Genomic DNA, 22,861 nt, shown 5'->3' with positions numbered 1-22,861 from the left:
TGCCTGAATTCTTTGAGGGCTTTAAGATTTGAATATAATTTACTACTCAGCTCTTCCGCTGCTAAAGAAGTTTTCATGAAATCGGCATACTATTATGCGAATATAAATAAGTGTGGCCACCAACTTGCGGAATATGTTAAAATAAAATCAGAAAAAACCATGATTCCAGCTATACAAGATGATGCCGGCGTCATGTGGCTCGATAATGCTGATATCTGCCTACAATTTCATCAATTCTATACCACGTTGTACTCATCAGATGCACCTGATATTTCATCCATTGGTCCTTTTCTGGACGCCTTGCCTCATGTCACTCTTACTGAAGTACAATCTGCTAACCTTGCTACCCCAATAATGATTGATCATCTTTCTGAAGCGTTGCTATCCATGGCAAGAAAGAAAGCGCCTGGACCTGATGGTCTCACAGTTGAATTTTATCTAGCTTTTCAGGATCTACTTCTTCCCATTCTACTACAACTTTATCTTTACTTCATTGAATCGGGTCAAGTCCATGGAACATTTACAGAAGCGAGTATTATTGTTTTACTGAAACCAGACAAGAATCCACTAAATGTCAAGAATTATCGACCCTTATCCTTGATCAACACTGATGCGAAGATTTTTGCTAAAATTTTAGCCATCAGATTACAATCTGTACTTCCTGCTATTATCCACCCTGATCAAAGCGGTTTTATGTGTGGTCGGTTATCCTCAGACAACACTAGAATGTTTGCTCATATTATTCATCAAGCTCAAAGATCAAATAAGCCTCTCGTTGCTGTTGCCCTGGATGCCGAGAAGGCATTTGATCGCGTGGAATGGCCCTTTGTCTTTGCGGTACTAAAATGGGTTGGGTGCCCTGAAATATTTATTACCATGGTGAAAGTCTTATACACCTGTCCTACCACCTCTATCCGTATAAATGACTCATGTTCAGCTCCTTTTCACCCTACTCGTGGGACAAGACAAGGGTGTCCATTATCTCCTTTGCTGTTTAATCTTGCTCTCGAACCACTACTCATTGCCATCAGATCGACTACGTCCATCCAGGGATTCAGCATAGGTGACTTTCAAGTGAAATTGTCTGCATACGCTGACGACGTGCTATTGTACATTGACCCAGCTTCGCTGCAAACTGCTTTTCTTCTTTTGGAAAAATATTCTTGTATCTCTGGTTATAAATTAAACATCTCCAAGACTGAAATCTTGCCTCTAAACAACTTAGTGGATTTAGTGCCCTTACAGGGGCTACATCTACAACCGCCTACACGGAAATTGAAATATTTAGGTGTTTTCTTTGGATGCTCATTGGAAGACTCTGGGATCTACAATGCGGAATTGTTGTTGCAGATTGCTACTTCCATGTCGGACCGATGGTCTCCCCTCAAACTGTCATGGTGGGGGCGTCTTGATACCATCAAGATGATTTTGACTCCTAAGCTCAACTACATTCTATCCATGATTCCTTTCTTATTGGACCACAAGATATATACTAAATTGGAATCCATATTAGTCGCTTTCTTATGGCAGCACAAACCACCTCGTATTGCATTGAAAAAGTTAAAGGCTGCTAAGGAATATGGAGGTGTGAACTTTCCAAGCTATAGTGAATACCACCTAGCTTTTCTAGCTCGTCAGGGATCGAAATGGTTGCTTCCAACTATGCATGAGCGTCCACCTCCTTGGCTCTCTTTTGAGTTGCACCTTCTTTCATCACAATATCTAAAACATGTTTCCTTTATGACTCCTTCCCAACTTACAAAAGATAACATCATTTTGGCTTCTACTGGTGCTGCTATAAGGTCTATTGATGCTTGTGCAGACTTGACTTGGAACTCGACAGTGCTGGCATCCATATGGAACAACCCACAAGTTAAGATTCAAGGACAACATATAGAATGGAAGTCATGGTTAAAAAAGGATATCTGGTCTTTCGCTCATGTGATGGAGAATACTACGCTTATGTCCTTTTCTTGTATTACCAAAATATACCACTTGCCTGTCACGTATAACTACCGTTGGCTACAACTTCACCATTGTTTATCACTTTCTCTTAAAGCCCACCCATTGTCACTACAGACTCCATCTATACTTCAGTGGTGCTCGAAATATAGTGGAGCAAGAAAGGAAGCATCGGCATGGTATCACATTCTTCGGGATCATAAATTTGTGCCATGCTTATCACTGTACAAATCTTGGGAAGACTCTATACATTTATCTTTTACCCCTGCCACCTGGAAATTGATATGGAGCTCCATGCGTAAATCTCTTAAGACCTCGGCCATGGCTCAGCAGATGTTCTTTCTCTTACACCGGGCCTACTGGACCCCCCATAAGCTTTCTCTGATTGATGTTAAACATTCTAATAAATGTTGGTCTTGCACATTAGAGGTTGGCACTTTTGCCCACATGTTTTATTACTGTCCTAATGTGCACATATTTTGGTCTCAAATATGGGCAATTATTTGTGATTACTTACCAATCAAATCTCCCATCTCATATGCAGTGGTGATATTTGGTGTTCATGCATTGCCTGATACTCTGGATAAATATCAAACTAGATTACTGTACAGTTTATTACAAATAGCGCATAAATCCATTCTTTCGAACTGGAAGGATTCTGCATCTCTAACTGTAACATATTGGTGGAATCTAGTGTGTCTGTATGGTAAATTTGAAAAAGTTGCTGCTGAGAAATCCAATTCAATGTCTGCCTTTGATAAGACATGGGCTTCTATAATAGATATATGAAGGTCTGTTATGATATTTTGTTCTGCCTGCTTCTCTTTTATATTTTATTTTTAGAGTCTTTCCTGTGATGATTTATATGTATTTTGCAAAACACGGTTCTGTATCCTGCTGTTTTTACCATTGTTATTGTCATTTTATTGTATGACAAAAATTTAATAAACATATTGAACACAAAAAAGTTATATTTAGTTTTATTTTGTTGGTTTCTACTTTATTTTGTTCCTTTCATCTACCTTATTCATAGTTTTACAGGGTTCTGTACTTTTTTTTCTTTTAATTTTCACTCGGGCAAGTCAGAAAACATCTTGGATAGGAGGAGTTTGACAGTTATAGAATCACAGCATAAAGGCCTGGAACGGTTAATTTTCAGCAGAGGCCTTTCCTACCTGCGTGTGGTGACTGGAGATTGCTGCGGGGAGATCGTTGCTGGAGACGGAACCCAGTGGAGGCATGGTGGATCGCTGCTGGTTGTTGCCTAGGATGGGGCGGCATCTGCTCTCTCATTGGAGAGAAGCAAGTAGTGTCTCTGGATCCGTGGTGTGGGGCCGTGCCATGGACTCCTCCTCCCGATGGACGTAGAGTGCTGTATTCTTCGGGAGCTGCACACCGAGAGCAGTGCAGCCCAGCACTAGATTGTTCTATCTCTGTGCATTTTCTGCCTGGAAGGGATGAGTCGGAGCTGTAGCAGCTGGAAAGCCCGAGCTGATATCTGTCCCGTCTAGACTTATGCCGTTGGGATTATTTAAAATATGCTGAGACAACAGAGCTGCTTCAGGAAATGGACTTCTGTCAAACTTATTTGATTTTTTTTCCCAGTTTATGAATTATTTTAAATTTTATTCCATTGTTTTTACCCCTATTCTTTTTATTTTATTAACTGAATTCTATTGTTTAACGGTTTTTCCCTTCTATTCCTTTTTACATATTCCTTTAATTCATTTACATAGATGGTGCTCCTATCTGTAAAGTTAGGAATTTCTATGAAATATTCTACATGCTTCTCTCCTCTCCACTCCTTCCTGCCCTCCATAGTCCTCCCTACCCTCTTTTAACCCCTTCCTCTGTAATGTCGCCTAGAGCTTGAAATGGAAGAAATAAAATAAATAAAAGTAGATAAGGCAAACAGAGGCATGGTTTGTGCTGCATGTTGCCTTATACATACTTACACCTTTGCTTTGCGCCTTCATAGGCACGAGACTGGCTCCTTGAATGTAGGCCTTTAAAATGCTGACCTACATTTAAGCGAAAAGAGGGCAATGTCTGGAAAGCAACATATACTAATCCTTGAAATATGGGAAACAAGATTCTGGATCTAGAAACTGCGACAGAAGAAGATGAGTTGGATATAGTGGCGATCACGAAGACGTGGTTCATGGAGTACCATGACAGGGATGTAGTTATATCGGGCTATAATCTGTTCAGGAAAGACAGGGTAGGAAGAAAAGTAGGGGGAGTAGCGTTATATGTTAAAGATCAAATTAAAGCCACACAATTGCAAGATCTGCAGGGCAAGGAAGAGGCACTGTGGATCCATTTGGAAAGAGAGAAGTCTGAATATACCGTATTTACACTGCGATTTTATGCACCACTCTGCTTATTTCAAGCCATTTTTGCTTTTCTGCTCAAAGACACGTACATTATTTTTCGCTTATATTTTTATCTGTGTACCCTACATCATCCGGACACCTGAGGAAGACGGTATCGCCGAAACACAGACTGTGTAGGGTCCAGCAGGACAATCAAACGTGTATTACAAATTCAGACTTTTATTTGTATTTTTATTGTGAAGAGCGAATAATAAATCATCTTTCAGAACATCTACAGTCTTTTGTTTTTATCTTTGGATTATTTTTACTGTGGAACATTGGGTCTCCATTTTTGTTTTGTTGTGTTGAACTGAATAAAAACACATCAAAAAGTTTTATGGTGTATTTTGCAGAAAAATGTAAAGTCAAAAAATAATATTTCAATTAAGCAGATTTTTGAAGTGCACTCTCTTTGCATGAAGGCACACCCTCAGCTTTGGCTGCTACTGATCTATTGACTTGACTGATCTTCTGCAGTGAAAACCATTTTGATGCAGAGACTGTTTACAAACTATCGTCTGCTCCTGCGCGTATCCCATAGCAACAATTAATTTTTACAAGGTAGTGTTGTGGTGCAGTGTGAAATATTTGCAATATTTTATATCAACTTTATTCAGGACAAGACACATTAAATTTCAAAAGAAACGGCTGAGTTCTGTGGAAGATACAACAAAAAACATTCTGGGGTTTGTTTTTTTTTGGTTCAGTGTAAAAGGATGGAATGAAGAGATTTAAATACAGTAAAACATTGGATTGCAAGTAATTTGATTTGCAAGTGTTTTACAAGACAAGTAAAACATTTTATTAAATTTTAACTTGATATACATGCAATGTCTTGCAATACAAGTATATACAGTATACACACATCACAACTGAGCCGATGGTTCTTCTCTCTCTGATGCTGTAGGAGTGTAGTGACTGTTCTAAATGAGCGAGGTCTTGCAATACAAGTATGTATAGTATATTGTATTAAAGTTTTTTGGGTTGTGGAACAAATTGTCAGTTTCCTTTATTTCCTATGGGGAAATTTGCTTAGATAAATGAGTGCTTGGGATTATAAGCATGCATCTGGAACGAATAATGCTCGCAAACCAAGGTTTTACTGTACCTTCTAATATGAGTCATTCTTATCAAATTTCTATCTACTTTCAGTTCCAGATGGATTCAATTTTAAGAAGAAATTGCTGTCCTGAAATTTTCATTATTTAATATACTTATCTTATACCAGTTGAGATATTGGAGACGGTGACATCGATAAAGCTAATCTGAACCATCCTTGCAAAGTCAACATGCCCCACCAATGTCAAAACCTTTATCCATGATGAAAATCAAATAATATTCGTAAACTGTATTCTTTGCTGCATTATTTTTTCATAATGATAGAATAACAGCATCTTTGGGGCCATTAATTCAAGGCTAATCTTTGAAGGGTTTATACATAATGGTGGGTGTTATTTCAAACCACACATAATTTGCATGTGGATAGACTATACTTTTTATCTTCCTCCAGCTGTCTCTCTCTTTTCATCCTATCTGTACAGTTAGGTGTACAGGTATTGTACGAAGTGTAGTCTTTTCTGAAATGTTTAATAGCATTTGACAAATGTAGGAGAACCAATTTTATTAACACAGACAGATAAAACCCAGTCTCTTAATGCAATAATAAAAATAATAAGATTGCGAGAACTCTAATTTATTGAACCAATTATAATGCTGACTATACAAGGCTATAATAATAGAGCAGATAAAGTTTATTCACTAAGCTGCTAATATATAGTCAGTTTTCATCTGCATCACTCTTTCTTTATTACTTGCAGACAGTCTGTTGGCTCTGTGGATGTGACTTGTTGTAGTTATAGTTAGTCAGGGTATCTCTTTGAAAAATTAGAAAAGGTACAGAGAAGGGCAATAAATATAATCAAGGGGTTGGAAGAGCTCCTTGATGAAGACAGATTAGAGTTCTTGAACTCAGAGAAAAGAGGACTGTGCGGGATATGGTAGACGTTTATAAAAACTGGAGTGAGATAAAATAAGTAAATAGAAAATGTTTTTTTAATACCTTCAGATTAGTGCTTATCAAACTTCTGATGGCCATGATCCCCTAATAGCTGCTCCAGGAAATATGAGACCCCTGCAAGTGCAAGTCAATGTGTCCACAAGTTGTGACCCTTCATTTGAGGTCACAGCCCACAGGACTATGGGTTAGGCCATGAAAACAAGAAATAGCAAATAAAATCAATCAATAAATCTAGTTGTTGTTTTTTTTCACTTAGGCCCCAATTCTATAAAGTCAGCCTAAAGATTTAGAAGTCGATTTAGGAGCCTAACTTAATTGATTAATAGGCTTAATTAGTGCCAATAATTGGCATTTAACACCTCATAATTGCCATTAATTGGACTTAATTTAAAGTTAAGTGCCTAACTCAAAAACGTGATTCTATATAAAGTAGGCACCTAGTCCAAAGCACCTACCTAAATGAGGGCATGTTTGGGGCAGATCAATGGATGTGTTTTCAAGTCAGGCATCTGTTTTGGACTAACTTAGGTGCACACATTTAAGCCAAGAAAACACTGGCATAAATATGGCACACCTAAAAGCTGGGATGCCTAGCATGATTCTATACAGCGCGCCTAATTTTACAGAATCATGCTTAGCGCCGCACTAATCAGCGCCAACTTTTCAGGTGACCTATATAGAAACAGGGCCTTAATTAACAATCAGGCTATGGAATTTTCTGCCATACGATGGCTTTCAAAGGGGTGAAGACAAATTCCTAAAGGGAAAAATCCATAAATAATTCCCGACTCTACTGTTCATCCTTAGGAGGGAGTTGCGTACAATTGATCTATTCTTTTGGGTCTATCAAATGTTTCTCAGGAATCTGGACAGGCCACTATTGGAGATTGATTGATTGACTTTGAACATCAGGCTCATATGTCTATGCAAATGATGACGGTCCTGAATTGATAGGCATAACTTTTAGGCTCTTATATTTTTTCATTACGCTCCTGATGTTTTTTTCCTTAAATGTATCTTTACTTTCCTTAAAAATTGTAGTTCACCTCTCTTCCCTTATGTAATGCTAATTATTTGTGTACATACATTGTATGTTTACTTGTACAAATTGTTTTATTTTATCTCCCAAAAATTTTTATTGTCATATACATTGAAATTATTTGACATTGCGTGTATAACAAACTTTTAATAAACTTGAAACTTGAAAATGCATTTTCAGTTTCAAGTTTATTAAAAATTTGATTAATCAAGTCCAGAAATGCCAAATAAAATGCCAAGGTGAGATCATCTGGACCAAAAGATTTTCTTTTGGCCATGCCCCCAATTGCCATAAGAATTTCTACAGCATCCACATTCTGTGACAATTCTTCACAGGATTCAGTGGACAATGTGGCATGCTCAAGATTTTCAAGATAAGTAAATCATTTCAGTAGTGAACAAAGACTGATAGAATTCCCAGAAACAATGCAAAATCTCTAAATCTGTTTTAACCACTTCTCCCTGGTTATCCTGTATAGCGTGAATATATCTTCTTCATACTGGTACTTTCACTAAGGCTACTATCATTGTGTTTCCAAAGCCTGGCAAGGATTGTTTACAGGTTCAAAATTATAAACCCATATCCCTCATCAATGTCGATGCTAAGATTTATACTAAAATACTTGCAACCAGATTACAAAAAATCTTGCCCACTTTGATTTATCCTGATCAGAGTGGTTTTATGACCAGAAGATTCTCTTATGATAATACTTATATGCTCACTAATGCAACGTTATTTGCGTCTATAAATGGAGATCAGCGATTGCTTGCAATGAGCCTTGACGCCGAGAATGCATTTGACCGGGTGAAATGGCCTTTCATTTTTGAGATATTGCAATGATTTGGCTTCCCAGAGGCATTTATCCACATGATTAAAATTCTATATACTGCTCCAGTCACTAGAATTTGCATCTACAATCAGATGTCAGACCCTATTAACCTGACAAGAGGAATGAGACAAGAATGTCCGTTTCGCCATTACTGTTTAACCTGACATTGGAGCCCCTACTGATGGCAATACGTGGCAATTTTAACATCAAAGGTATTTCGTGTGAAACCTCTACTATCAAGCTGTCGGCTTATGTTGATGACATTCTGTTGTATACTATTCCAGACTCACTGCAGCATATCCTTCAAACTATTGATGATTTTTCTTCTGCGTCTGGACATATGCTTAATGCTTTAAAAACAGAAATTATGCCGTTGAATTGTTCAGAGGTAGAATTTCTGGTGAAGGGGCTGGGTTTCAAATGGTCCCCTTGCAAAATTAAATACTTAGGGATTTATTTTGGACCAGGAATAGAAGAAACAATGTCCTATAATATGAGGTATATGTATGATCATATTGCCAGAATGACCTCTTAAGTTATCCTGGTGGGATAGATTATTTTTTAATTATTTTTATTTTACTTATTCCATTTTTTAGCCTGTCCTCCCAAAGGAGCCCAGAACAGGTTACAAAGTATATCCATAATAATCCAGACAGAACAGAGATGACATAATTAATATAAATTACAATAAAGACATGACAATAATTTACAATATAGAAATGACAAAAAAACATATGCACTAAGTAGCATCTGGTGAGATTAGGTGGCGTAGGTATGTTGACTGGCATTTCTGGATGAATGACTTTAAGGCGCTGGGTTAGTAAAGCGGAAGATTTTCACGGCCTTCCTGAAGTTCCAGAGTCCATCTAGTGATCTGACAGGTGGGGGGATGGTGTGCCAAAGTTTGGGTATGAAATGTGAGTAGGAGCGTTTGAAGGCTGTTTCAGTTGTGAGGGAGTGACCAGGAGCTATGGTCAGTCGTTTTTTTTCTTGGGACCTCAGTGGTTGCTTTGGGAAGTAGATTTGTAGTTTAGTTTTCATGTAGTCCGGAATCGTTTCATGGAAGGTTTTGAAAGCGAGGACCAAGGCCTTGAAGGTGCAGCATTTTTGAATGAGCAGCCATTAAAATGATGATTCTACCTGTTATAAATTATATCCTTAGTATGCTGCCTGTATTATTTGAAAAATCCATTTACCATAAGATGGAAAGCTTGCTGGTTAAATTTTTATAGAATAATAAACCACCGAAGATAAGTCTAAAGAAATTGAAGTATGATAAAGATTGGGGCGGAGTTAACTTTCCGAATTTCTATGAATATCACTTGGCCTTCATACTTCAACAGAGTTCAAAGTGGATGCTTGCAGAATTGCAAACACTCTTGCCGGCTTGGCTTCAGTATGAGAAAACTGTATTTGAGGCTCCATTGTGGTCAATTTCTTCCACAACTATAGTAGAGTTGGGTAAGAATCCTGTGCTTAATGCTACAAAAGCCGCCTTTCAAGGATTAGAAAAAAATGGAGTGATACATCTTGGGTTACTTTATGGAATAATCCACAGTATAAAATACAAGGAATCATTATTAATTGGAGAGTATGGAAGAAGGCTGGTATCTGGCGATAAAACAATTGTTGCATGGTCAGGATTGGATGCCATTTTCTGAAATTGCGAATAAATATAAGCTATCTCAACATCAATTTTACAGATGGATTTGGCTTAAGCACTGTATTACATCGGTACATCCCCAAATTACGATGTAGAAGGGCCAGCTGGATTGTATAACACTTTGCTCTGCATTATCCTCCTGTCCAGGGGCAGCTGCCCAATGGTATAAATGTTTGAAGATTAATGTATGTATACCACCAAGGGGTTTGCAAGGATCGTGGGAATTTGATTTGAACACCAATGTAGATGAATCACAATGGAAATTAGTATGGACATCAGTTACCACGTCACACTACATTCTGCGTGTATGATGCAGTCCTCCTTTTTTTTTTTGTTGCACAAGGTGCTTTGGACTCTGCTTCATTTATACAGAATTGATGCATGCAAGGGACAACTTTGTTGGTCATGTGATTGGTATATTGGAGCTTATGCTATTCAAATGTCCATATGTTGCCTCTTATTGCGATATTATATGGACAACAGTTTCACAGTTTTTGTCCATAACGGAACCATTGTCTTATACAATAATTATATTAGGAGGTTTGGGGTTGCAAACTTCTCTAAGTACCCATAAAGCACAACCATTAAAGATCTTACTAATGCTAACGCTTAAAACTATTTTCATTAATTGGAAGGATTTCCTAAATTAGTGTACAATATATGGTGGAATATGTTATGTCTATATAGTAAGTATGAGAAGATTTATGCAATGAAATGTGGTAATTTAGAGAAATTTAGGCACATATGGGAATGTTTATTGAAACTTACCCCCTCTTTTACTAATGTGCGCTAACCAATTAGCTCATGGTAATCAAATTAGTGCATGTTAAATGCTAACGCATCCATAGACTAACATATATGCGTTAGCGTTTAGCATGCACTAAATCGATTAGCGTGCGCTAATCAGTTAGCGCACCTTAGTAAAAGAGGGCCTTAATGATTAATGTACAGTATTATACTTAATTTGGATTCATGTTACATTATGACACCCTATGACTTTTTCTGTTTTATATTTTTCTGTTTGTATTTTTCATTTTATTTGATGTTATATCTTTATAAATTTAAAAAAAAATTCAAAAAATTATTTAATGAAAGAAAAGAAAAAAAATTTTGATTAATCGCTTATCATGAATTCTAAGTGATGTACAATTAAAATAAGGGGAATACATAAAAAAAAACAACAGACAAGATGACAAGAACAATAATTGACATACTGGAATGCCGGGAAAAGGGAGAACTACAATGTTTTGAGGATAGAAACATAACAAGGAAGGGACAAAGGGAGGGAGAAGAAAATGTAAGATAAATAAAAGCTCAGCTTTTTTTTTTATATCAGGCCCATAGTAAATATGTTATTTGCACCACACAATCTTGGTTAGAATAGGGGACAGAGTGGCTAACCAACCCCCCCCCCCCCAAAGAACAGCCTTTCAGGAAGTGCACTCACCTCCAGAGCAGTCATGTTTTTCTGATTGATTGCAGAAAGGTAGTTAGCTTCTCTTATTTTATTTAGGGCTTCTTTCAATAGGTCGTGGGCACTGTCCAGTTTGTTTTTATGATCTTCCAGTTTTTTCCTCATGTCGTTCTTCAGTTTTTCATTTTTCACACCAGGTTCTCCAAATAGTTTTACCACTCTTTGCAGAAGGTTTTCTGCAGCTCTGCAATCCCAAAAGCCAGCACCAGTTAACTTCATTGTTTGAGCCCAGTCATCTCACACCATATCATGACCATGTCAATCCCCCTTTTTTTTAAAGTTCAATATTTTTTTTAATGTTACAAAGGTGAATAAAATATATATTCTTCATAACAGATTCATGTCCAGAAATGAGTAAACATATCCTACAAAGCATTCATAACAATTTAATTTTTTGAACATTGGCTTCCAGTTCCCTATAGACTTTTCTTTAAGACATTACTAGCACCCACATAGGACTTCATTGCCTCATTTCCTTTCCAGTCTTCTTATATCCAGAAGAGATTCCTAGACAGCATAATCTCTTAACAACTCACTTTCATCACCCATTACCCATCATTCTTGCTTTGGAGTTCTAATAATGAGTCTTTGCAATAATCTCCTTCAACATATCAGAGGTGAGCGTGAACCCTCTCTTTAAAATTGTAAAGAATTCTTTAAGACAAGGGAGACGTCTTTTCAACCAATGATCGAGTCATTATTCAAATTAAGTTGTCCCGACAAGGATCTCAGTTTCGGTGTTTGGAAGACGTCTTCCTCAGGGGACACTTTTGAAGACAATCTGCAGCGCCGAAACTGAGATCCTTGTTGGGACAACTTAATTTGAATAAAGACTCAATCATTGGTTGAAAAGACGCCTTTCCCTTGCCTTTCTGCTTGTCTGCTTATATCCTAAGGCAAGGTATTCTTCTGTTTGCCTGTCTCCAAAGAATCCTTTAAGACTTACCTTGTCTCTTAGGCCTTTCAGCAAATGTGAAATTTAGACAGATATAAATATAGATATAGATGTGTGTTGTTGTTTTTTTAATTTTAGAATCTAATCTCATGTGTTATCCTCTTTTTGCCTTTACTTGTGCTATTGTACCTTTCCACTTGTATCTTTCCCTTGTTATCTAATTGTGTCCTCCCATTTGTTGATTTTATATGTTTTTTTAATTCCCCTTATTGTTTAAATATTATGAATTGTGAATTATGAATTAATTCCCCTTATTGTTTAGATATTGTTTAGATTTAATTCCCCTTACAGCTTAGATATTATGAATGATGGCTAGTATATCAAATAAATATGAACATGAAGATCTCCAATTGATTGCAAGGGAACTAAAAAATTACAAATGAATGTAGAAAAAGGGAAAACAGAGAAAACTTTAGACTTTAAATCAATGTCATCAATCTGTCAGAAATTAGTGCTTGCTGATTTTTCTTTTAATTTTTACAGTTAGGGTACATTTCCAAAGACTTAGCTGGGAATTATGGGTTGGAATTCGGCACGGTTTAAGTTGGAGAGGTTGCAAAGTTGGAGGAGGTCTCAGAAGTCATAGGGAAACCAGAGGTATTCAGCGCCAGTGGCTGCACCCTTAAAAATGTAAATTGAACTTTAGAAAAATCAGCCTTAATTCTACCCAGGTACAACACTGAAAATCAGTTGTACCCAAACAACTTTATGATGCTGCTACATAGCTGGATATCCATTGCTGGTGCCTGGAAAAGCACATGTCCAATTTATTAAAAAAACAAAATACAAAACCCAGGCACTTGACCATCTGTCTGGCATCATTTTGATAGACATGGTCACACAGATATCCCTGCAGATCAAAAGGGCTGTTTAGTGGTCAGTGTAGTGGACATTAAACAATGGCACCTAGGTACAATTCCCAACCATATCTTCCCATAATAACTGATGCTGTCATAGCACTTGGTATCATCTTTCAGTTTCAGTTCTCAAGAGGGTTAGAAGAGGGACAGTATCCACTGGGGAATTAAGGAGGGATTAAGCCTTAACCTATCCTGTGGTCAGCTGGTCATTCAGAGCATCTTTTTTTAAACTTGGATGTGACTTATCCCCTATGCTTCTTAACACCCCTCTCGCCCTTATCTCTCATTTTCAAAATCTGGGGGGTTATATTTGATCAACAATTTTCTTTTGAACAACCTATCTCAACTTTAGCTAAGTCTTGTTTTAACTCTCTGAGACAAATTTGATCAATTTGTTCTTTCCTTGACCAAAATTAATTAAAGATTATTGTTTTACCTCTCATTTTATCTAAGTTGGATTATTGCAACAGTGTTTTTGCAGGACTCTCTTAAAGACAGTTTTGTAGATTGCAAACTATCCAAAATACAGCTAATCATCTTCTTTCATGCTTTGACCGACTCACTCCTCTATTTATTCAGCACCACTGGCGTCCTATTGTTTTCCATACCCAATTTAAGATTTTGGTATTAACTTTCAAAACAATTCACTGTAATATCCCAACCTATCTTCTCTCATCCACTTTTATTGTCCTTCTACAATATTGCGCTCTCTAAATTACCAATTTATATCCTTCCAGTACGCTCAGTTCATTATTAATTAATAGAGAAAGAACATTTTTTGTGTGTCTCGCCTTCCCTTTGGAATTCCCTCTCTAGTGTAGTCCATCTTGAGTCTATCTACCTGGTTTAAATCCCTTCTGAAGACCGATCTTTTTGAAAAGTCTTTTTCTGTTGAGCAGGGTTGTTCAGGCATTGTAAGGGTTTACTAAAGCTGCAGTCTGAGCTTATATCTTTTGTTTTTTTTAATGCCCCTTTACTATATAATGATTTGTAGCTCCATTTCTTTCTGTATGATTTTATTATTGAACACCACTCTGTTATTGTTTAAGGAAGGGCAGAATATTAAATAAAAATAAACTGTAAGTCATAAACAAGTATTGCTTTTTAGTCTTGGACATATCTTCTTGTTTCATTATCCTTGAAAGATATCCTAATTTGGGGTCCACCCTAATTCTACCCAAAATATACCTACAACATACCCCCTTATTTGGACAAACTCAAATTCTGCCATTTTGACAATTGCAATGTAGACATTTTTGGCAGATGTATGTGTTTTTTGGCTGTTTTAAAAATTGAAATAATGGTAATTTAAGAACAAGATATTTTAAAAAATTATATAATGGAGTCAAGAGACAGCAAGTTATTTTGAAGAATCCAGCCAGGCTTGCTGCTTCACTCTTTAATGCAGTTTTAATATCCCAAACATTGTTTTAGTGAATATGAAGTCGCAGAGGTAGATCTCAGACAATTTCCCTTTTAACATGTCTGGGACTGTAGGGTTACTCATGCCTAATGAGCATGTCAAGAACTATGAGGTATATTTGAAACAATCTTAGACGGTAATAACTTTTGATCTTTGATTATAATTGTGTATTTGAGTATATGGATATGATGAAAAATTGTTTCTGAATTTAAAAATGTCCTTTGTGCTGTACTATTGCCCAGCCTTCAGTCTCAGTTTGCATGGGTATTAGAACACAAAGGTTTAAATGATTCTAACTCACTTCAGCTCATCCCGGGCTATGTCTCCTTGTCTGTCTAGCTTCTTTCTCCTCAGCTCTATAATCATCCTGTCAACATCTCTCTGCAGCTCCTGAAGGCTTTTCTCTAGAGCTCCATCTTGGATTCCCAGAGTTTCATTCAGTCTCCTGGATTTTTCATTTATGGCTACATGGGGGAGAAAAGGAAAAAAATAGATACATTGAAAGTAAATAAAAATGACAGAGAAGCTTTCAGTGTCTGCACATCAGCCCCAGAGCCTAGTGAGAGGCAGCCTGTAATGGGGAATCCCTGCTGAGAACTATAAAGGGCTTTTAACCCAATGATCAGTGACAAATGAGAAAATGTGATGTGTGCCTTCAGATCCCCTATTGTATTTCATTTCCAGGCATAATAATAAATTTGAGATGAGTGTCTAATACCAGTAGAAGGGAGAAGAAAGAAAAGAGATTTATGCCAAGACCCTAAGATATTAAACAATTTGAGAGATCATGTAAAGAGTTGGGAGGTGTGTGTGTGGTGGGGGTGGGGGCGAGTAGGGGGGTAAGTAAAGAGGTTTAAAAGAAAAAAATATGTAAGTATGAGTGAATCTTTAAAGATGAGTTGAATGTTAGGTAAAAAAATATGTGTATGGAGATCCAATTCATATTTGTAAGCATGAATTACTCGTGAAATAAATGTAGAGATAACAGCTTAGCTTTTAATTGGTGTTTGACCAACTTCATGAAAACTTCAAATATCCAACCTCAATAGATGGTTTCTACTTAAGAGAATCTCTGACTTGGGAACTGCTATAATACTGAGCAGGACTAAGGTTTTTGTGGCGAGCAGACATGTAAATCTTCACAATACATTATCATTCAGTGAAAGAATATTGCTAACCATAACTCTTTCCTTTCCTCAGCATGAAAATATAACGTTAACAGTTTTGGGGAAAAAAGCACAATTCTAAAAAATTATCAAAATAAAAGTATTTGAGAACATTTTAATATTTTCTTCCTAAAACCTTAAAAAATATTTTAAAAATGACAAGACACAGGGACAGAATTTGGCCCTGTCCCCGCAGTTAACCATGGGAAACCATCCCTGTGTCATTTTTTAAGGAGAAAGTGAAGAATCAGAGAATCAATGGGCACAACCACTCACCCTCAAGCCTGGCATTAAAGAATGCTGGTGAGGTTGAGATAAAACAGTGACACGGGATGATTTCCCGCCATTATTTGCAGGGACAGGGAAAAATTCTCTCCCTGTGTCATTCTCTAGAGACTCTACAGTCTAAACTCTATAAATGACACCCAAATTTGGGCACCCAGAAATATGAGTGCTAAGCACTATCCTGTCAACTGTGCTCAAAGTTGGATATTGTTCACAGAATAGCACTTAGCACCAGAATCTATGCCTAAATTTAGACTTGAGGATTTACACAAACTGAACCCTGGTGTAAATCCCCATGCCTAAGGCCTCCTTTTAATAAGCTGCGGTAGAGCATAATAACACAGGCCGGCAAGGTAAATGCTCCAATGCTCATTCAATTCCTATGAGCGTCAGAGAATTTACCTCACCAGCCCACACTAAAACGCTCTGCCGCAGCTTGATAAAAGGGACCTAAATTAAGGGCTCCTTTTTTATGATATAATCTTTATTCGTTTTAAAACTTACAATAAGTGTGGCAATAAATTAAAACATTATAACATTAAATATCACTTAATTTTCAGCAATAATACAAATCATATAAATTATCTCCCACCCTCCCTACCCTTCCATAGCAGATATAAAACATAAATATCATATGATTAAATTTTTCTGCCCTATCATTCTTAGATTATTACATATTAAACTAAAAATTTCCCCCCTCCTTCTCAGTATTGAACTTGTAATCTTAAGGGAAAAAATGGAATCTATTCATTGCAGTATTTTGTTAATGGCTCCCACACATCTTGAAACTTCCTTAAATATCCCTGCTGTGTAGCTATTACTTTTTCCATTTTATATATATGGCACAACGAATTCCACCAAAAATTATAATTCATTCTATTCCAGTTCTTCCAATTACCTGTAATTTGTTGTTTGGCAACCCCTGTCATTATAAGCAATAGCTTGTTGTTATTCGAAGACTTTTTGCCCTCATTGACATGCCAAATAATATAGTATCATAGGTCAACGCCAATGTTCCCTTTAAGCTGAGCGCATGAGTGATCGTTCACTATTTTCATTGGCGTCGCTCATAATTTTTCTCGTTTCACTCACTAAAATACGCAGTGGGAAACTGAGGACTGCATAGTAAGATCCCCGACGCACTTCTGACGCAGGTGGGGATTGTGAAAGGAGCCGCTGCCACGTCTTCAGTGGCATACCAAGGGGGGGGGAAAATCCGCCCCGGGTGCAGCCTTAGGGGGGGTGCACAGCCAGCCAGATCCGAATCTGGCCGGCTGTGCACCCCCCTAAGGCTGCCATCGGAGAGGAAGTTCGGGACAGCCAATCGCTGCCTGGCTGGGCGGAACTTCCTCTCCGACGGCAGAATTGATGTCAGGGGAATGCTGGTCAGCCGACAGTGGGAAGCAGAGAGAGCTTGGGGCAGCCGCGGCGGTGGCTTTGGGGCCTGTTTCCCCCGATGGTGGCAGCAGTGGCTTTGTGGAGGGTAGGGAGAAAGAAAGAAAGAAAGGGGGCAGGCAGGGAGACAGAAGGGAAACAGAAAAAAAGAAAGGGGGCATCAAGAGAGAGAAAAAAAAAGGCAGGGAGAGAGGAAGAAAAAGTTAGGGGAGGGAATGAGGTCTGGAGGAGAGGAAGCATACAGGCTGAAAGAAGGGAAGAAAGATTGGATGCACAGTCAGAAGATGAAAGTGCAACCATAGACCCATGAAATCACCAGACAAGGTAGGAAAAATGATTTTATTTTAAATTTAGTGATCAAAATGTGTCTGAATTTATATATGCTGTCTATATTTTGCACTATGGCCCCCTTTTACTAAACTGCAATAGTGTTTCTTAGCGCAAGGAGCCTATGAGCGTCAAGAGCATCGCTGGGCATTTAGCGCAGTTCCCTGCGCTAAAAGCTGCTATTGTGGTTTAATAAAAAGGAAGGGGGGTATATTTGTCTATTTTTGTATGGTTGTTACGGAGGTGACAATGCATAGAGTCATCTGCCTTGACCTCTTTGAAAAAAACCCAGAATAGGAATGATAATTAACATTTTCTCAGCGTATAGTGTGCTTTGTGTTTTAATTTTAATGTTAGTAGATCATTTTGATTTGGTCATTTTAAAGTAGCTCACAAGCTCAAAAAGTTTGGGCACCCCTGAGCTAGAGCGTTGAATCTGTGTATTTCTATTTTATCCCCCCTTTTACAAAACTGTGGAGCGTTTTTTAGCGCCAGCCATGGTGGTAGCAGCTCTGATGCTCAGAATTCTATGAGCATCAGAGCTGTTACCACCGTGGCTAAAATCCACACTATAGTTTTGTAAAAGGGGGAGGGGATAGTTTGTGATGACATATTCCATACTAGGCGAAGGTGTTTTCTGTGTTCTGTGTGTTTGAAAGACATGGTTTTCTGTTAGGATTGACGGTGTAGGATTGATTTGTGCTGGTCTGGCTTGTTTAGTTTTACAATGGGTGTATTGATGTACTGCTCACTGCAATATGTAAGATGCTGCCTTTTCAAGTTTCAAGTTTCAAGTTTATTATATTGTTTGATTAAACGCTTTTAAAAATTCAAAGCGTTTTACATAAATAAAATAGAGTAGACTTACTTATACAATTACTATTCATATAAACATACTGGGAAACAAATTTGGACAAGAAGACAGCTGATAACATTAGGAAGGTGGGGAGGAAATACAATATTTATTTAAAGATTACATAAAAGGAAAACACAATGGGGAGATAAGGGAAAAAATGAGAAACCGAAAGGAAATCTGAAAAAATGAGAAATTGTAATCTGTCAGTTAAAAGCTTCTTTAAAAAGAAGACATTTAAGATTCTTTTTAAATATTTTTAAATCCTGTTCTAATCTTAAGTATAATGGAAGAGAATTCCATAACATTGGTGCCGTAACAGAGAAAATTGAAGCACGGCGGGTTCCTATAATTTTAAGAGAGGGGACATTTAAAGTACATTGTGAAGATGATCTGAGAGTTCTAGATGAACTGTATGGGATCAAGAGCCTATCTATGAAAGCAGGAGTATTGGATTTTAATGTCTTGAAAACTAAAAGAGCTATTTTGAAAGTAATCCTATATGAAATTGGCAACCAATGAGCACTTTGAAGTAAGGGTGTGACGTGATCAAATTTTTTGGAACCTGAGATTATCTTTATCGCAGTATTTTGCACGAGTTGAAGACGCCTTATATCCTTTTGGTAAACCCCTTTTAATAATGAATTACAATAATCCAATTTTGAGATAACTAATGAGTGGATCAGTGTATTAAGAGAAAATGAATCAAGAAGGGGAGCAAGTGAACGGATCATTCTTAATCTGTAAAAACAGTTTTTAACCGTAGCACTGATATGTCCTCGAAAAGTAAGATTGTTATCTATTAAAACCCCCAAGATTTTTGTATTAATGGTCTGAATGAGGGGTTTATTATCAATTATAATTGGACTTGTAAGTTGAACTCCGTCTTTCTCTGAAAAGAGTACAGTTGTGGTTTTATTAATACTTAAGGAAAGTTGATTATTGTTTAACCATTCATGAATTTTTGCTAACTTCTTATTAACTTCTGTTATGTCTTGCAGACTATTGGGGTCAATGGTGTGTAGGAGTTGGAAGTCATCTGCATAGGCGTATACTGTGAAGCCTATGGATTGGCATAGTGTTAATAATGGGGCTAAATAAATATTAAACAATAATGGTGAAAGTATGGACCCTTGTGGTATTCCATAATTATTTTTTTGATTAGGTTTAGAAAAGGAATTTTTAAAGAAAACGTTGGAAGATCTATCTGTAAAGTAAGAACGGAACCATTCGTATACTTGATCTGTGAGACCTATAGAGGATAGTCGATGAAGTAATAGACAATGATCAATTGTATCGAATGCAGCAGCTAAGTCAAGGGATATGAGAATTACAGATTTATGTTGATCCAGAAAATAGTGAATAGTTGTAACCAGGCCTAATAATGCATGTTCAGTCGAATGATTTTTACGAAATCCTGTTTGATTAGGGTGTAGTACCTGAGTTTTGTCAATGAATTCTGATAATTCCTAGGTACTCATGTGTGAAGTGTGGCTTGTTACTAAAAATCATGTTTTTCGTACAGATGGGGGGAGGGGTGCTAAAAAATGATAGGCCACGGGTGTTACATATGCTAGGTACGCCACTGTATGTAAAGATACCAGAAAGCTGGCAAAGCAAAAACTTTAAGTAAATTGTTATTCTTCTAAGTTTTGAGTATTTAACCCTCCCACAATCTCACGGGCACTCGTCCTCCGCACCTGCTCATAAATTTGTGGAGTATGTAACTTGTCGCTCATGCATATTTTTTTTTGCACACACCTCATCAATCCTTAGAGGGAACATTGGTCAACGCCACTGGGTTTTCTAATAAACTATTAATTTGGCCCCAAATTGATTTCCAAAAAGCCATAATAAATGGACAATAGAACAATAAATGATCTAAAGTCTCTTCTTCAAGAGGATAATGCCAACATCTATTAGACTTAGAGCTATCTAACTTTTGTAACCGAACAGGGGTCCAAAAAGCTCTATGTAACAGAAAAAAACAAGTTTGTCTCATAGATGCAGACACTGTACATCTCATCCTCCAAGTCCAAATCCGTGCCCATTGAGATGCAGAAATTTGGTGCTTAATCTCAATACTCCAAATGTCCCTATGGCCAGTTTTTGGTTTCTTTTTTATAAATCCAGCTATCAATTTATACCATTGTGCTGCCTGGTGTCCCAGGAAGTCCACCTGAAAGCATAAGAACTCCAAACTATATTGATTATTAAGATTTTTCCAATCAGGGAACCCCAACTGAATAGCCTGCTTCAGTTGCATCCATCCAAAACATTATGATTTATGGAGGCCATATTTATGTTGCAACTGTGAAAAATCAAGCAGCTTACCATTAGAAATAACACCATCTATTACATGAATACCTGCTATCATCCAATACTTCCATATGTATTAAGGGCTCCTTTTATGAAGCCGCGTTAGCAGCTTTATCGCACGCACATTTTTAGCACGCGCTGACCCCTGCGCTAGCCGAAAAACTACCGCCTGCTTATGAGGAGGCGGTAGCGTCCAGCGCGGCCTGCAAATTGGCGCGCGCTATTACACGTGTTAAATCGCTAATGCGGCTTCGTAAAAGGAGCCCTAAGTGCAGATCCCCCCATATTCTATAACCTGTGCGTAAATACATGAAACACCCCTGACCCGCCCATGCCCTTCCTATGGCCATGCTCTCTTTTCAGATTCACGCACAAAAATTTACGCATCCATCTTTAAAGAACTGCGACTATAAAGATATGTGCATAAATTCCAATTATTGTCAATTAGCTCCAATAATTGATTATTAGTGCCTTATTATTGGTGCTTATTGGCTCATTAACCCCCCTCCCCTTTTACAAAACCACGGAAGTGGGTTTTAGAGCAGGCCGGAGCGCTGAATGCTCTGCGCTGCTCCTGATGCTCCCAGAAACTCTATGAGTGGGGAGCAGCGCAGAGCATTCAATGCGCCAGCCTGTGCTAAAAACCACTTCTGCGGTTTTGTAAGTAATTACAAAACCGAGGTAAGTAATTAAATTGCATGCACAAATTGGGCAGGTGCCCAAATTTGAAAATGCAATTATGAGTGCTATATATAGAATTAGGGAGTATATCTACAAAGATAACAGAAGGCTTTCATGCAACAAACGTAAGTTTCTAATTTAAACTAAATCCCAGGCATTGCGTTTTCTAAGCAATGTTTCCATTTTGGTGTAGGATAACAGTAAAAAGTAGTGCTGTTCATTAATTTCAGTAAACTATCACGATTAAGTAGAAAAGTTTAATGGCAATTAAAATTATTAAGTTTGATCAATCAACAGCACTAATAGAGAGAGGTTGATGCTGCCATTTTGAACTTGAAGTAGCACATTGGGAATCACTGCTACCGCCCTGTTTAAAATCACCATGACATTTTTCAGTTAGGCCAGAGATGGAGGTCCAGAAAGGGGATAGATGTTCTGGGAGGCTTGGGACCCTCAGGAAGAGGATATTATGAGCTAGGGGAGGGCTTATTAGGGGTGGAGATCCAGAATGGGGATGGATATTTCAGGGGGCTTTGAGAGGATGGTAAATGCCTACAGTTAGGGACCTTCAGGAAGATGGTATAAGGTGAGGGGAAGGGGGAGCTTTAGATGGAGGGTCCATGCTCAGAGGGGCTTTAGGAGGAGGATACACACTTGGGAGGACTGGATAATTTTGGGGAGGAGCTATGGGAGTAAGGATGTTCTTAGTGGTGGTGGATTTTGGGAGGAGGTTTTCTTTTGGGAGGAGGGCTCTTGAAGATGTCTTCAATGGGAATGGATTCTCCAAAGGAATTCCAGACAGTGGATACTCTGCTAGGGACATCAGGAGGAGGGTGCATGGTTGTTGTTTTTTTTGGGGGGGGGTTTGGGGGGGGGCAGTCTTTAGGGCTGTAATTAATAATGATTAAATTTTTTTAATTAACTTATAAATTGCAGTTTAAAATTTTTAACCAAACAGCTAAAGTAAAAAGCAAAACAAAAAAATTACATTTATTTTTGAGGATACAGCAATATACCTTGTTACAATACCCAAACTCAACATTTTCATCATTGTATTCTAATATCATAACTACACTAGCTATTAACCAGAGCCAAATAATGCACATTGGTATGCCTTTCCTAATTTTTCCTCCCTTAGTATTTTAATGAGTCCCCCTTCTCCCTGTCCCTCACTAATACGCTTCCCTTCCTTCTCTGTTCATAATACCACCCTCCTTGAATCTAATACAAACACCAGT

At 37.7% G+C, this 22,861-nt stretch overlaps 1 protein-coding gene across 1 annotated transcript in view; it reads right to left on the bottom strand.

Annotated features, from left to right (window-relative positions):
* LOC117357257 (laminin subunit alpha-2-like) overlaps positions 1 to 22,861 on the bottom strand; it is a 466,835-nt gene that overhangs the window by 293,162 nt on the left and 150,812 nt on the right. The window contains exons 19-20 of the mRNA XM_033937630.1: positions 14,899 to 15,061; positions 11,333 to 11,543 (exon numbers count right to left, since the gene is read on the bottom strand). Of these exons, the coding sequence (XP_033793521.1) occupies positions 11,333 to 11,543; positions 14,899 to 15,061 (374 nt within the window). The remainder of the gene's footprint in view (positions 1 to 11,332; positions 11,544 to 14,898; positions 15,062 to 22,861) is intronic.

The sequence above is a fragment of the Geotrypetes seraphini genome, chromosome 3, assembly GCF_902459505.1.
Source record: "Geotrypetes seraphini chromosome 3, aGeoSer1.1, whole genome shotgun sequence".
Lineage (NCBI taxonomy): Eukaryota > Metazoa > Chordata > Amphibia > Gymnophiona > Dermophiidae > Geotrypetes > Geotrypetes seraphini.
This window is presented reverse-complemented; position numbering and strand designations above follow the sequence as displayed.